The 15,468-nt window shown below is 37.5% G+C and overlaps 1 protein-coding gene across 3 annotated transcripts in view; it reads left to right on the top strand.

The window, feature by feature from the left end:
• The window catches only part of TBXAS1 (thromboxane A synthase 1), a 217,721-nt gene that overhangs the window by 57,935 nt on the left and 144,318 nt on the right, over positions 1-15,468 (top strand). For all 3 annotated transcript variants that reach the window (XM_012551074.3, XM_012551075.3, XM_012551076.3), the window contains one exon: positions 11,341-11,437. In XM_012551074.3, the coding sequence (XP_012406528.1) occupies positions 11,341-11,437 (97 nt within the window). The remainder of the gene's footprint in view (positions 1-11,340; positions 11,438-15,468) is intronic.

Genomic DNA, 15,468 nt, shown 5'->3' on the forward strand with positions numbered 1-15,468 from the left:
GGGCAGGGATAATGGTCTTATATATTTTTCATATGGCATCATAGGAAATATAGAGATGGAAAGGACCTTAGATGCAAGTGTCAAAAGTAGGATTTGACTTTGAACCAGCTTTCTCCCTCTTCCAATGTGCTTCCTCTTTCCCACACAACGTTCACACGAGAGGTGCTCAATACATTCTTGTTTCATCTAAATTTAAATCACCTTCATGTCATGAAGACCACCCAAGAGAGATCAGATAAGCAAAAACTTTGTCTCATCATGTCACACACAGTAGTTCTGGCATGGATCAATGTTGCAGAGATCCAGCAGGCCATCTGTGTGTTGAAAATCATTGTTACAAAAAGGGATTGGCGCAGAACTATTTATGTTGTTCATGGTAGAATGAGACTGTAAAAAAAAATTTGGCTACACAGATAAGTTAAAATGCACATACAATTCAACCCCAAGTGGCTTAATTGTCAGCTGTGAAGAGATAGTTTAAATTTTGTTTTGGGTTTTTTTCCCTTTTTTTTTCTTTCTCTTGATGTTCCTCCAGTCCTTTTCTTCTTATTACATTCCTCTTCCTAGAATAAATAATGCTTTCAATTCCTATTCTAAAAGGGGTCATTCAAGAACATGGTTTTACTTCAGACACCTCTTCATGTCTAAACTAGGGCAGCTAGGTGATAGAGTGGATAGAGTACTGAGCCTGGAGTCAGAAAGATTCTTTTTCCTGAGTTCAAATCTTACTTCAGATGCTTACTAGCTGTGTGACCCTGAGCAAGTCACTTAACCCCATTTGATTTAGTTTCCTCATCTGCAAAATGAACAGAAGAAGGGAATGGCAGACCATTCCAGTATCTTTGTCAAGAAAATCCTCAAATGGGGTCACAAATAGTCAGACATGACTGAGAAATGACTGAACAACCATGCCTGACTCATAAGACTATTTTCCCTGAAGCACAGTATTAACTTTGAATTTGTGTCTTCCTGGGAAGCAGAAAAGTTCTCCCAGAGACTCGCTTCCAAGAACCACTTTTCCCTCAAGTGCATGGATTCTCAGAACAGCACAGAACCCTTTCGATTTCTTATTTTTTTAATGTCACTTGAATAATCTGAATGGCACCTCAGCAACTGATGTTGTATGTGAAAGTGTTGGTTTCCTTGACAACAAGATGTCAAGTCAACTTTTCAGTTTTAATTAAGTCAATCCATTTTATCCCTTTTTTCAAGAAAAAAACCCAAAATAAAAAAACAAAAACAACCCAAACTCAATTCACCTTAAACCATCGAGAACAATTTCAGGTGAGGTTCTACAGATCCAAATAACAGTGTCAGCCCCTACCCATCCCTATTTTCAGGCCCACCCCCTCCTCCTCTTCTTCCAACAGCCAGGGATAAAGGATGGCATATAATTTACAGAATCATCAGGTGCCCAGACCACAGAGGACATGTAGTTTAGCCCTTCCCCTGCCCTTTTTTCTAGATGTGGAAACTGAGTCTGAGGATCACACAAATAAAGAATGAAGCCAGGATTGCTTTCACAATCACAATCACAATGTTTCTTCCTATAAAGAATAGTCCCAACATAGGCTTAAAAGTATTGATTCCTTTTTTTTGTTCTGTGGTCCAAAATGTGGATTTAGGAGCTCTACCCTATTTTTATGAAAGTCAACAGGATTATACCAGTGTTCAACTTGATGAAGGAACTTTTTTAGGAATAAGACACATTTTTTTTCCCAGCAAAAATATTTCTCCATCTTTGCTATATACTCGTTCTTAGACCACATTTTAAAGAGATTTCTTTCTATTCTAAAACAGAAATCTATTCTGTATCCTAGCCCACATTTATACAGAATCCTTTAGATTGTGAATCATCAACAAGCTTTGTTTTTTTGTTGTTGTTCAGTCTTGTCTGACTCTTTGTGACTCTATTTTAGAGTCACAAAGTAAAAATACTGGTGTGATTTGCCATTTTCTTTCCTAGTTCATTGTACAGATAAGGAAACTGAGGGAAACCATGTTAAGTGGTTTATCCAAGGTCACAAGCTAGTAAATATCTGAGGCTGGATTTGAACTAGGTCTTTCTGATTCCAGACCCAGCACTCTATCCACTTCACCTTCTAACTGTCCTAACTTTGGTTATCTTACCTGAAATAGATGGTTGTTACAACAGTGACAGATGCCTAATTACTGCTATGTAAGCCTAAACTATGTTTGATGATATGATGCCCCATTAAATACAGTGTTCTATGTGAGGAATTATCTTAGTTATTGAGCACAGACAGACTTTAAAGATGAATCATGTAGCCTACCTCCTTCATTTTGCACATCAGGAAATGTAAGCCCTCTATGGTCACACAGTGACTTGCACAACACAATCAGGACTTAAATTCAGCTCTCCTGATTTTCAATCGAAGTGTAGTGCACTATGATAAGTAACATTTATGTAATACCTACTATGTGTCAGCACTGCGCTAATTTTCTTTTTTTGAAAGTTTTTTATTTTCCAAATACATGCATAGTTTTTTTTTAATAGCCTTTTATTTACAGGATTTATACATGGGTAACTTTACAGCATTAACAATTGCCAAACCTCTTGTTCCAATTTTTCACCTCTTACCTCCCCCACCCCCTCCTCTAGATGGCAGGATGACCAGTAGATGTTAAATATATTAAAATATAACTTAGATACACAATAAGTATACATGACCAAACATTATTTTGCTGTACAAAAGAATCAGACTCTGAATTATTGTACAATTAGCTTGTGAAGGAAATCAAAAATGCATGTGTGCATAAATATAGGGATTGGGAATTTAATGTAATGGTTTTAGTCATCTCCCAGAGTTATTTTTCTGGCGTAGCTAGCTCAGTTCATTACTGCTCCATTAGAAATGATTTGGTTGATCTCGTTGCTGAGGATGGCCTGATCCATCAGAACTGGTCATCATCTAGTATTGTTGTTGAAGTATATAATGATCTCCTGGTCCTGCTCATTTCACTCAGCATCAGTTCGTGTAAGTCTCTCAGGCCTTTCTAAAATCATCCTGTTGGTCATTTCTTACAGAACAGTAATATTCCATAATTTTCATATACCACAATTTATTCAGCCATTCTCCAACTGATGGACATCCATTCAGTTTCAGTTTCTAGCCACTACAAAAGGGCTGCCACAAACATTCGTGCACATACAGGTCCCTTTCCTTCTTTATAATCTCTTTGGGATATAATCCCAGTAGTAACACTGCTGGATCAAAGGGTATGCACAGTTTGATAACTTTTGAGCATAGTTCCAAACTACTCTCCAAAATGGTTGGACCCGTTCACAACTCCACCAACAATGCATCAATGTCCCAGTTTTCCGCATCCCCTCCAACAATCATCATTATTTTTCCTGTCATCTTAGCCAATCTGACAGGTGTGTAGTGGTATCTTAGAGTTGTCTTAATTTGCATTTCTCTGATTAATAATGACTTGGAGCATCTTTTCATATGACTAGAAATAGTTTCAATTTCTTCATCTGAGAATTGTCTGTTCATATCCTTTGACCATTTTCAATTGGAGAATGGCTTGATTTTTATAAATTAGAGTTAATTCTCTATATATTTTGGAAATGAGGCCTTTATCAGAACCTTTGACTGTAAAAATATTTTCCCAGTTTATTGCTTCCCTTCTAATCTTGTCTGCATTAGTTTTGTTTGTACAAAAACTTTTCAGTTTGGTATAATCGAAATTTTCTATTTTGTGATCAGTAATGATCTCTAGTTCTGCTTTGGTCATAAAGACCTTCCCCTTCCACAGGTCTGAGAGGTAAACTATCCTATGTTCCTCTAATTTATTAATAATTTCATTCTTTATGCCTAGGTCATGAACCCATTTTGACCTTATCTTGGTGTACGGCGTTAAGTATGGATCAATGCCTAGTTTCTCATGCATAGTTTTCAACATTCACCCTTGCAGAGCCTTGTGTTTCAATTCTTTTCTCCCTCCCTTTTCCCCACCCTCCCTTAGATGGCAAGCAATCCAATATATGTTAAACATGTGCAATTCTTCTATACATAGTTCCACAATTGTCATACTGCACAAGAAAAATCAGATCAAAAAAGAAAAAATGAGAAGGAAAACAAAATCCAAACAAACAACAATTACAAAAGTAAAAACACTATGTTGTGATCCACACTCACGGACCTCTCTCTGGGTACAGATGGCTTTCTCCATCACAGGATTATTGGAACTGGCTTGAATCACTTTGCTGTTGAAAAGAACCACTTCTATCAGATTTGATCATCATATAATTTTATTGTTGCTATGTACAATGTTCTCTTGGTTCACTTTACTTAGGAGCAATTCATGAAAGTCTTTCCAGGCTTTTCTGAAATCAGCCTGCTCATCATTTCTTATAGAATAATAATATTCCATAACATTCATATGGCATAACTTTTTCAGCCATTTCCCCACTGATGGGCATCCATTCAGTTTCTAGTTCCTTGAAAACTTTTTTTGTGGGCTGCCACAAACATTTGTGCTAATGCTCTTTATAGCCACTATCTCATCTGATCTTTATAACAAGCCTGGGAGGTTTTTAATGTTTAATCTCCATTTTACAGATGAGGAAATCGAGGGAAACAGAGGATTACACAGCTAGTAAGTGTCTAAATCTGTATTTGAATTCAGGTCTTCCTGACTCCATGCTCAGTGCTCTATCCATTGAGGCACAAAACATCCCAAACGGAGTTCATATTCTGATTGCTATGCCCCTCCATTCTTAGGGACCATGGTCTCTAATTTCAAGTGATTGCCATAAAGCATCCCTCTCCCCAAATCAAGATCAGGGTTTCTTTCTCTCTGGAAGTCCCTTTTTCTCTTCACAAAGTCCCCTGCTAAGTTCACTTTGAGTTAGGGCAAAGCTGATAGACAAGTCATTCCCATGCTTGCATAACACAGTTAGTTTTTTGGTGGCTGAGTCAATTAACTGCTGGGCTGGGTCAAGCCTGCTTCTTAGGGGTTGCTACTCTCCAGACTGTTAGAAGTTAGAAGAATCTGTTCCCAACTGTAGTTGCCAGAGCTCAGACAGACTTTTTGGAAATCACAAGATTGTAGTCTGGTCTATTCATTCTTTTGTATCTAAGATCTAGAAATAAGGAATACAAGAGAAGTAGAAGGAAGATGTGTCCCACATTCATAGAGGCACGGCATCCAAATGAGGAGGGGGAGAGGGAGATTCACCCCCTAGCTGATCATAGTAACTCTTGCCTCACTTGTTAATATTAATGCTTTTTGTGAGTCCACTTGTTTCCAGCTCAATAACCAATTAAAAAGCTTTTTGTCACCAAACAATAAGCTGACAAGATATATGATAGTAGGCTACCATTACAAGCTTTGAAGCATGTAGGGTGCATTCCATAGTACATTTCTAAAAGCAGGCTCACCAAGCCTCCATGTAGATTGGCAGGCAGAACTTGTGGTGAAGGTCCTAAGGGCATGGCCCTCCCTCCCTCCTTGACCAGTTCCCTGGTTACAGGAATTCAAAGTAATTTCAAGAGGGAAAAGTTCTCACAAATGACTGAATGAGAAAAGACTTCATGTCACAATATAGCATTTTATTCTTTTTTGTTGTTGTTTGCTTGCATTTTATTTTCTTTCTCATTTTTTCCTTTTTCATTTGATTTTTCTTTTGTAGTAAGATAATTATATAAATATGTATGCATATATTGAATTTAACATATATATATGTATATATATACATATATATATATAATTTTGGGGGGGGGGCGAGGCAATTGGGGTTAAGCGGCTTGCTCAGGGTCACACAGCTAGGAAGTGTTAAGTGTCTGAGATCAGATTTGAACTCAGGTCTTCCTGACTTCAGGGCTGGTGCTCTATCCACTTCACCACCTAGCTGCTTCTTTAACATATATTTTTACCATGTTTAACATATATATTGGATTACTTGCCATCTAGGGGAGGAAATGAAGAGAAGAGGGGGGAAATTGGAACACAAGGTTTTGCAAGGGTTAATGTTGAAAAATTATCCACGCATATGTTTTGAAAATAAAAAAAACCTGGCACTCTTAAAAATAATTTAATAATAATAATGATAATTTTATATTCAATAACAAAAACAATAAATAAATAATTTTTTGATTAAAAATTATATAAAAATAAAGAAAAAGTAAAAAAAGAAAAGACTTCATGTAGAAAATGGTAGCTGAGCTGTTCTTGGAAGAAAACTTGTAAGGTGGAGGTAAAGAAGGAATTCTCTCCAAACTCCTTGGGTTTATGTTGTTGAATTCATTGGAATTTGATATCCATTGCTATCCTAGCAGCTCGTGCTATGCTTGGAAGCCCATGAAAAGAATAATTTCCTGTTTCCCAAGGGCAATGGTAAAGACATTGCTAAAGGGGTGACCTTTGGTAAAGTTTTACTTTGGTACTTGAAATTAAAATTTAAATCCTTGGCTGCCATGCTGTCAATAGGGGCTGATTACAAGCAACATCAAATCACCCTTACCATCATCTCCAATAACAACCAGCCCTTTACTAAGTTCCCAATATGAAATATTTTGTTAAGTTTAGTGTGGATTTACAAATACAATTTTCGTCTTCTACAAAGTCTAACTTAAGGCAACATGACTGTGTTTTTCATTCTAGACTCCCTTGGCACTGCCTAGGACTTTTCCCATTTCAATAATCAAGTCACAAATAGACATTTTAAAGCATTCATGGCAAGTCCCACAAAAAGTGGGTTTGACAGAAGGGCTCTTTAATCCTGGCTGTCTACGGGCCAAAGAGCATTGCTGCTGCTTCCAATGGAAGCAGAATCAGTTCAGCTCCATTGAGACAATGTCCTATATCATTTTCTATGATCTGACCCAAATGCATATGAGTACTCTCTGAACATGACTTGGACTCTTCCTGAATCTGACTTTGGCCTTCATTTCCCACGCCCCAGTGCTATTTCCTGGCCTGTTTTTAAACTTCCTGACCAATAATCATCAGTGTTTCACAGATAGCATGACCTGTTTCCTCTTTTCTTGTTAATGTTCCTTCCCAGCATCCTTCTCCCTCTCTCCTATGGTTTCTCATCCTTGCTCCTGTGACATCACAGTCACTTTGGTGGGGTAGGATTCTCTCAAGGGCAGGGGAGTGAACTCAGCTGACATAATCAATCAGATATGCAGCCCTGGAACACAGCTTTATCATTGCTCGGCTCTCCATTTTTGGTGAGACGTGTGTCTGTGTTCTAAAATAACACAATAAGACACGTACCGACCTCACAGATAAGCCTAAAACACACCCACCACTGGTGTTGCTGGCCCCCTTTATCAGCAGATTGATAAACTAATGGACCAAGAGAGAGTTGAGAAATACCTAAGAGTCCCAGATCCCCACAACTGTCCCACCACGCTGATCCCACAGGTCTCACCTGGCCTTTCACTACTCTCACACTCTGCTCACCACTAGGTATAGGTTGATTTGAGGGGATGACAATGTTATTTCCAGCAATTGGTCTAGACAAGTGATTTCATCCCATGGATTGGCAAACCCACTTTGGAATAAAGTAGTGTTTAAGAGTGTGGTTTAGTGGAGTTGGAGATTAATCCAGATCTCTAGAGTTAGAACCTTAGAATCATCCTATTTAATGGTTTGGCCCCCCAAAAGGTGTGGGAGCAACCAAAGGGAAAATGGGAACATGGGTCAGAAAGAGAATAAGTCAAAGGTCTCATGCTGATTAGTTGGGGAATCAGCCTATGAGTGGCTGCTGTAATTCCAACCTGGAAGAGTTAGGAAGTCCCAGATTGCCAAAAACATCATCACCAACAACAATAAAAGTATCTTCTTCTCATTATAAATAAATAAATTATTAAGAAAAAAAATTTTTTTGACAAAATCTTTATGATGCTCCTTCCCATTTCTTCACCAGACTCTGATTTAACAAAGGAAAGTTGCTTTCTCAGGAGTTATTCATCATAGAGTGACAGAGATCATTGGAATTTAGCTCTCCTATATCTCAGCCTTTCTTTAGCTTAGAAGCTGAAACCGCACCTTGATGCTAAGAATGGAAGACTGATTTTAAATGAGACAATCAGGATGTGACTGTGACAGTGTACGTGTACTGCTGCATGTATGTGCACATATTTGTCAACACACAAATCTCTATGCTCAAAAAGTCCAAATAGTACGTGGACTCTAACAGTTAGGGACAGCCAAATTATGATTTGAATGCTGCTGGATCCTCCACTTCCCCCACTAGCTGCCATCTAACTAATAATTTAGTAACCTGACATTTTTGCATCAGCAACTTTGCCTTATAAGCTGTTCTTCATGTTTATGATTCTTGCTGTGAAAAAAAATTACTTCCCTAACATCTGTTCTGAATTTGTTTTTTCTTTAATTTTATTTATCTACTCACTGTTGAATTCAATTTGAGCCAAGAACAATAACTTGAATTGGAATCTTCAGTGTCATTCAGGTTTTTATACGCTCCAATAAATCTCTTAATTACTCTTTTTATTGTTATGAGACACACACATACATACATATATACATACATATATATATTCATACACACACGGATTGGTTTATAGCGTATCTCTACCTGTTTCCCTGAGGTGAGCAGGGGAAGGGTAGAAAGAGAATCAGTTTTATTAACTAAATAAATTAAATGGCTAGATATAGTTAATGGTGCTTGGGGATTGTCTTCATTGGTTTTTCCCTAAAACTCTTGAGTTTTTTTCTTGTTACCTAATCTAATCTTCGATCTAATCAAGGTGCTCCTACTTTGTAGACAGTCTCATTATTAAGCTGCACTAGTGGCTTTGAACCCAGATCCTCTGACCCTAAATCCAAGATTCATTCTGCTATATCAAAGACAATATTCCTGACCCTAATCTCAGTGGAACATACCTTACAATTTTTTTCTAGATAAGGAAAAGTTACATATAATCATACTTATAGATTCCTTAGATAATAAATGCATAAAATCATAGGATTTTTAGAAATAGAGGGTAAATATCACTGAGAAAGGCAGCCTGATACAGAGGAATGAATACTGGGTCTGGAGTTAGAAGATCTCTGTTCTGTTGATTATGAATTCTGGGACTTTGCACAAATGTAAACTTTCCAGGGTGCATTTATGCATTTTTTCTCATGAAAGGCTTAGATTACATAATTACTAAGGTGCTTTCTGACTTGAATCTATGTTCCTTTTCTAAATGCATTATTTTATAGGTAAGGGAGCTCAAATCAAGAAAAGGGAAGGAACTTGACCAAGGTCATGCAATCAGTCAATAAATATTAAACACTTACTATGTGCAGACACTGTGCTAAATGAAAGAAAGCAAAAAGAAATTCCCTGTTCTCAAGGAACTTACCACCGAATGAGCAACACAGCACATAAACTGGGGACAAATTATATGCAAGATAAATTGGAATTTATCAACAGAGGGAAGGCACCAGAATTAAGAGGCTTCCTTTAGAAGGTGAGGAAGCTGGGACAGGAGACTTGGAAGCAGAGATGAGAAGTGAAAGAATTCCAGAGAAAATGACCAGTCAGGTGAAGGTGTGTCTTATTTGAGGGAGAGCAAGGAGCCCAGGGTCACTGAAGGGAAGAGCATGTGCTGGGATGTAAGGTGTAAGAAAACTGCAAAGGTAGAGAAGGGCATGTTCTAGAGGCCCTCAACTCCAGAGGGGTTTGTATTTGATCCTGGAGGTGATAGGGAGCTGGTGGTGTTTATTAGGGTGAGTGGGGGACAGGAAGATAACATGGTTAGTCTGTGTTCTGACCGAGGACTTAGATTAGACTCCCTTAGATTCCAAACTCCTTGAGGGCAGGCCTCTTTTTGTATGTCTACCGTTTAAAACAAGGTCTGGCACTTAGAAAGTGCTTAATAAATGTTTATTAATTGACTTGAATTTATGTTTCCTGATTACAAATCCTATATTCTCTCTACATTAAACTCTGCACTCTCTTGCCTAGTCTTTCTTGTGACTAGTACGGCCTATTGATATAATGATTTATATCATTATATAGGAATTTAGAATTTATGAATTTATTTAGAATTAACAGGAATTTAGAGGCTATGTATTTCATTCAGGAAGAAAAAAAGTTTCTCTGTAAGATGTAAATTGGGTTACACTAAAATGAAGAGATGGCTTTATTAATACCAAGCTATAATCACTGGAGCATCTAGCCAAGGTACTGATCAACAGAATTATAAGCAAATTCCCAGAAGCATCTGTGGAATAAAAAAGGGTCTGTCACCTACTGTCCTATATGTAAGGAGTCTACCATGCAAACAGGTGAGAGACCCAGAAAGTCAAATGAGACTCACCGCTCCAGAAGGAACCATAGACATTGTCTTGTCCAGTACTCTTTTTATATAAATGGGGAAACTGACATACAGAGAAATGATGTGACTGGATAGTTAGTGGAAGGACCAAGCTTTGGAACCCAGACCCCAGCCCAGTAATTTTTCCACCATAGCACTTTGATGGAGCAAGCCTGGAAAACCCAAGTAGAATTTCTTCCTGAGAAACCCAGTTTGGGAACAGCCTATCCCAATGGACCCAATATAGAAAGGAAGGGGATAAAGGAAGACCCTAGAGGAAGTAAGAAGTATTATTTGAAGCAGATCTGTATTTAAAAATAAAATTTTAAAGATTTGCTCACATCTCAGGAGACTTCCCAGCTTGCTGTTCTCTCTGGATCACATAGGAAAACCATCTTGGACTTTTCCCCTCACATGGGCTGTCATGGACTTGTCTTTGCTACTTATTAGCTGAGTTTAGATTCAGATCTAAAGTCTACTATCCAACATGCTCTCTTTAGACAGTCTGTCAGGCAAAGAAAGAAAGATGAGACGCCTAAAAGGTCAAATTAGTCTTGTAGATCTGGAGGCGAACTTTAGAGGATGTCTAGTCTGTTCAATGTAGAGATAAGAAACTGAGGTCTGAAGAGTATGGGAGGCTCACCAAAGGTCACTTAGCCATGGTTCAACCAGGTTCCCTGATTCCAAATTCATTGCTAGTCTCACTTCATTGTAATTATTTTCTCTGTGACTCAGTCTCCTCATCTGTGAAATAGAGTTGGTCTAGAAAATAAAGTCCTTGCCAGCTCTGAATTTAAGACCCTATGATCCATGCAGAGAAAAGAACAGGTACATTTTACTTTATCTGCTACTCGAGAAAGTGTGTGAGTATGTGGTGACTCAAAAGGAGTGAAATATGTTCTTGGTGACCATTAGATACCATCCCTTTTCCCTTTTCTCCTCTACCTATAAAGGCAGTCATGTCTCCCAGACTGAGACTTTTTGCTCTACTGGCTTTGTTAATATCATTTTAATTCTTTCCCTCCAGGTACTATCTTGGCCGTCAAATGTACATCGTGGTGTATGATCCACAAATGATCAAAGAGGTTTTGGTGAAGAACTTCAGCAACTTCACTAACAGAATGGTATGTGGTATGGTTGGGAGTATCAAGTCTGAGCTAAATGAATCAAATCATCCTCCCTTCCTAATTTGGTTCTGATTCAATTCAGTTAAAATATGGGCTCTTGAATGAATTCAAATTTGAAAAGGACAGCTACAAAAACACATACAGAAAAGTCATGCAAACCTATTAAAATTGTGTTTATGAAATCTAAAGCCCAGGATGAACTGAAATGAGTTGTAAATGTTTAAATGACCAAAAAGGGCTGGTGATGACTCAAACAGCATTCTTGAAGCTACAGAATGAGAGATTTAGAGCTTGGGAAGACAGCAAGGACAACAACTGAAGTCTAGAAAGATTGAGAAATTTCCCTAAAGTCATACATGACCCAGACAACCTAACTCCCCTTTCTCCAAACCCAACAATCTATTCCATCAGTTCCATTTTAGAACAAGAAGAATGAGAATTTATAGGCTGAGTGCTCAGGAAAGATAATGTAATACAACCTTTACTATTTACATCACAGGGTTGTTGTGAGCCTCAAATGAGGTAATATATGCAAAGTGCTTTTCAAACATTGAAGTACCTACACAAACATCTCCTATCATCACTACCATCACCAGCATCAGCATCCTCGTCATTATAGAGAAAAGATTGTGATTATCATTAGTACAAACATGGATTCACTAAGAATAAAATCATGCTTAACTTTTTTGATGGGTGACAAGGAAAATGTCATTGACATGGTAGTGGATCTAAGTTTCTGCAAAAGACTTGATAAAAATTCCCATGACCTTTTTGTATGCAAGACAGTAAAACACAGAAAGGAAAATAGTGCCGTTAAATGCATTTTTAGCTACTCAAACATTAATTTTCAAGCAGTGTTGATTTGTAGATGGGGTATCAGTGAGGTCTTTCACAGCACCATCATGCTCTCTTTGGTCCTATCCTGTTCCACATTTTTATCAATGACTTGAAGATGCAAAAAGCATGCTTATTACATTTGCAGATGACCCAAGGCTGGAAAGCAGAGCTAAAGTGATAGATAACAGAATCAAGATTCAATATGATCTCAGCGGTCTGAAATGCTGGGCTGGAACCAGAGAGATGAAATTTGGTTGTGAAAAAGTACACTCGTATTTAGTTTAACAAACCAATCACAGAAGTGCCAGATAAGAAAATAAATAGCAGTTTGAAAAGAAAATCTGGGGGTTTCATTTGATTGTACACTTAATTTGAACTCAAAATGTGTTTCATGTATTTTGTAAAAACTTCTCTGGATACATATTGTATCATTATAGGATAGTAGAATGAATGTAAGGCCTTTGAGGTCCAGAACTGTTGTTTTTGTTTTTGCATGTCCTTTGCTTAAAACAATATCTTACATAAAGATGATTGTTTAATGTGTATTGAATTGAATTGAATAGAACCAACTTACAAGAGGAAGGTGAGAAAATTTCTAGCTTTGGGTCCACCAAACTGAATAAATTTCAAGGGAATCCATGATCTTGAATGAGGGGAAAATTCATCCTTATTTTCATGAACATTCAACTGAAATTTAGCTTTTTCTTAAATTACGATTTTAAATAAGCATTCTTGAAAGGGATCCATCTATGGCATTAAAAGAGTTAATAAATCCTGGCAGAGAGACTGGAAGAGAATTCCTCAAATAGTAGTCATTAAGGGTACAATGAGCAGATAGCATTCAAACTATTAGGTAGCCCTAAGTGTTTCATGGAACTCTAGATAGCAAGCCATTTTTGTGGTAGCTGCAGCTGCTCACTCAGTGGGACCAGCTCTGAGCTTCTCACGACTGATCAGGTTGATCAGAGAAGATGAGACAAGACAAAAGGAGTAGTCCAAGACCATGGAAATAGCCAGATAGTTTCTAGTGATCCACTTAAGATTAAGCAACCTATGCAATCTTGAGCAAGATGGTGGGAGGCAGATTTTAAATAGGTTTCAGATAACTATGCTATTCCTCTCCTGTCCAGAAACTGAGCTTAGGAGTCAAGGAAACTTAAAGACATGGAGCATTCTGAATTGTAAACACTGTATCCCCTAAGAGATCTATCTTAGAGTGGTTTTTATTTGGAATTATGAATGAATGGAGCTTTGACTTTTTTTTAATTAAGTATGAGCACTTAATACCTAAAGAAACATAAGCTACTGTATTTTTGTTTTTCTTCCCAGGTTATTTTTATCTTCTTTCTAAATCCAATTTTTCTTGGCCCACGAGATAACTGTATAAATATGTATACATATATTGTATTTGACATATACTTTAACATGTTTAACATGTATGGGACTGCCTGCCATATAGGGGAGGGGTTGGAGGGAAGGAGGGGAAAAGTTGGAATATTACAGAGTCAATGTTGAAAAATTACCCATGCATATGTTTTGTCAATAAAAAGCTATAATTAAAAAAAAAAACATAAGCTACTAGATAGTATTGATGTTATATTTGGAAAAGACCTTAGAGATAGTCTACTTCAGTGGTTCCAAACTCAAATAGAAGTTGTTAAGTCATATCTGAGACTCTATCTGAGGCTTCCTTTGCAAAAATACTGGAGGAGTTTGCCATTTCCTTCTCCAGCTCATTTTACAGATAAGGAAACTGAGGCAAATTGTGTTAAGTGATCTGCCCAGAGTCACATAGCTAAGGCTGAATTTGAACTCAGGTTTTCCTGTCTCCAGGCCCAATGTACCACCTAGATCCCCAAATAGAAATGGGGGGGTCCACTAAATCATTGTAAAGATTCCTGCCCTACCAGCTGTATATTGACTTTTTTTATTTTTAATTAAATATTTTTCAGTTACATCTTAATCTGGTTCCAGTTCAGTTGAGAGTCTTGTGGGCCATTTTGATACCTTTGATTTAGTCTGTAGTCAAGAGATTTATTAATAGTAGCAGTAAATAAAAGGAAAGGAATAGGAATAGTTGTGATGGTGGCGAATGGTGGTGGTAATAGTAATAACAATTATCATTTTTCATTTTTCAGTTATGTCTCTCTCTTTGTGACCCCCTTTGGGGTTTTCTTGGCAAAGATACTACACAGCTTGCCATTTCCTTCTCCAGATCATTTTATAAATGAGGAAACTGAGGCAAACTATGTTAAGTGGTTTGCTCAGGATCACATAGCTAGGAAGTCTCCAAGACTACTTTTAAACTCAGGTCCAGTGTTCTAACCACTATACCACCCAGCTACCCTCAACTACTATTTATTTATATAATGCTTTAAGGTTTACAAAGGGTTTTGCAAAGCTATTTTATTTGGTGCTGACAATAACCCTCTATGTCATTAAGGTGCTTTTATTATCACCATTTTACAGTTGAGGAACCTTAAACTAAGTGAGGGTAAGGGATTTGCTCAGGATCACAGATTGTGTTTGAGTCAAGATTTGAACTCAGGTTTTCCAAGTTCAGGATTCACCCAAGTTGCCTGAAAATAAACTGTCCCAGGCCAGAGTGTTTATAATTCAGAATGTTCCAAGTCAAGCTAATTTCCTGTCTGTGATAAAAGATTCTCCAAATCCATAGTAATTTGTTTAAAAAAACAGCCATCAGTGTGGAATTTCTTTAATGTTTCAAAAATCAAAGTAAATCCTTTTGCTTGTCCATTTGCTTATTTACTGACTCAAAGAACTCTTGCACTTGAATAAGCCATGATTTTCCCTTAAACAAACTGTGTTGCCATTTCCCCAATAGGTAACGTTTAAGTGTTCAGTGATCCTGCAATTTTTGTAGATGCATTCATTCAACATGCATTTATTGAACACACACTATGTTCAAAGAGTCTATGTCCCTTTCTATTTTGGAAAAATCTAAGTGTTTAAGTCAGATAAATTTCCTTTTTAATCCGACCTATAATTTCATCAGTATGGGGAGCTCCTTCCAATGCAAATTGCCACCATCTTTGCATTTTGTAATCTTAAAGACTTCCTGCAGCACTGAGAGGTCCATTGAGTTTGCCCAGGGTTATACAGCCAGTTGTCAGAGACAGGACTTCAACCCAGATGTTCCTAAGTCCAAGGCCAGCTCTTTAGCCACTCTA

The sequence above is a fragment of the Sarcophilus harrisii genome, chromosome 5 (genome assembly GCF_902635505.1).
Source record: "Sarcophilus harrisii chromosome 5, mSarHar1.11, whole genome shotgun sequence".
Lineage (NCBI taxonomy): Eukaryota > Metazoa > Chordata > Mammalia > Dasyuromorphia > Dasyuridae > Sarcophilus > Sarcophilus harrisii.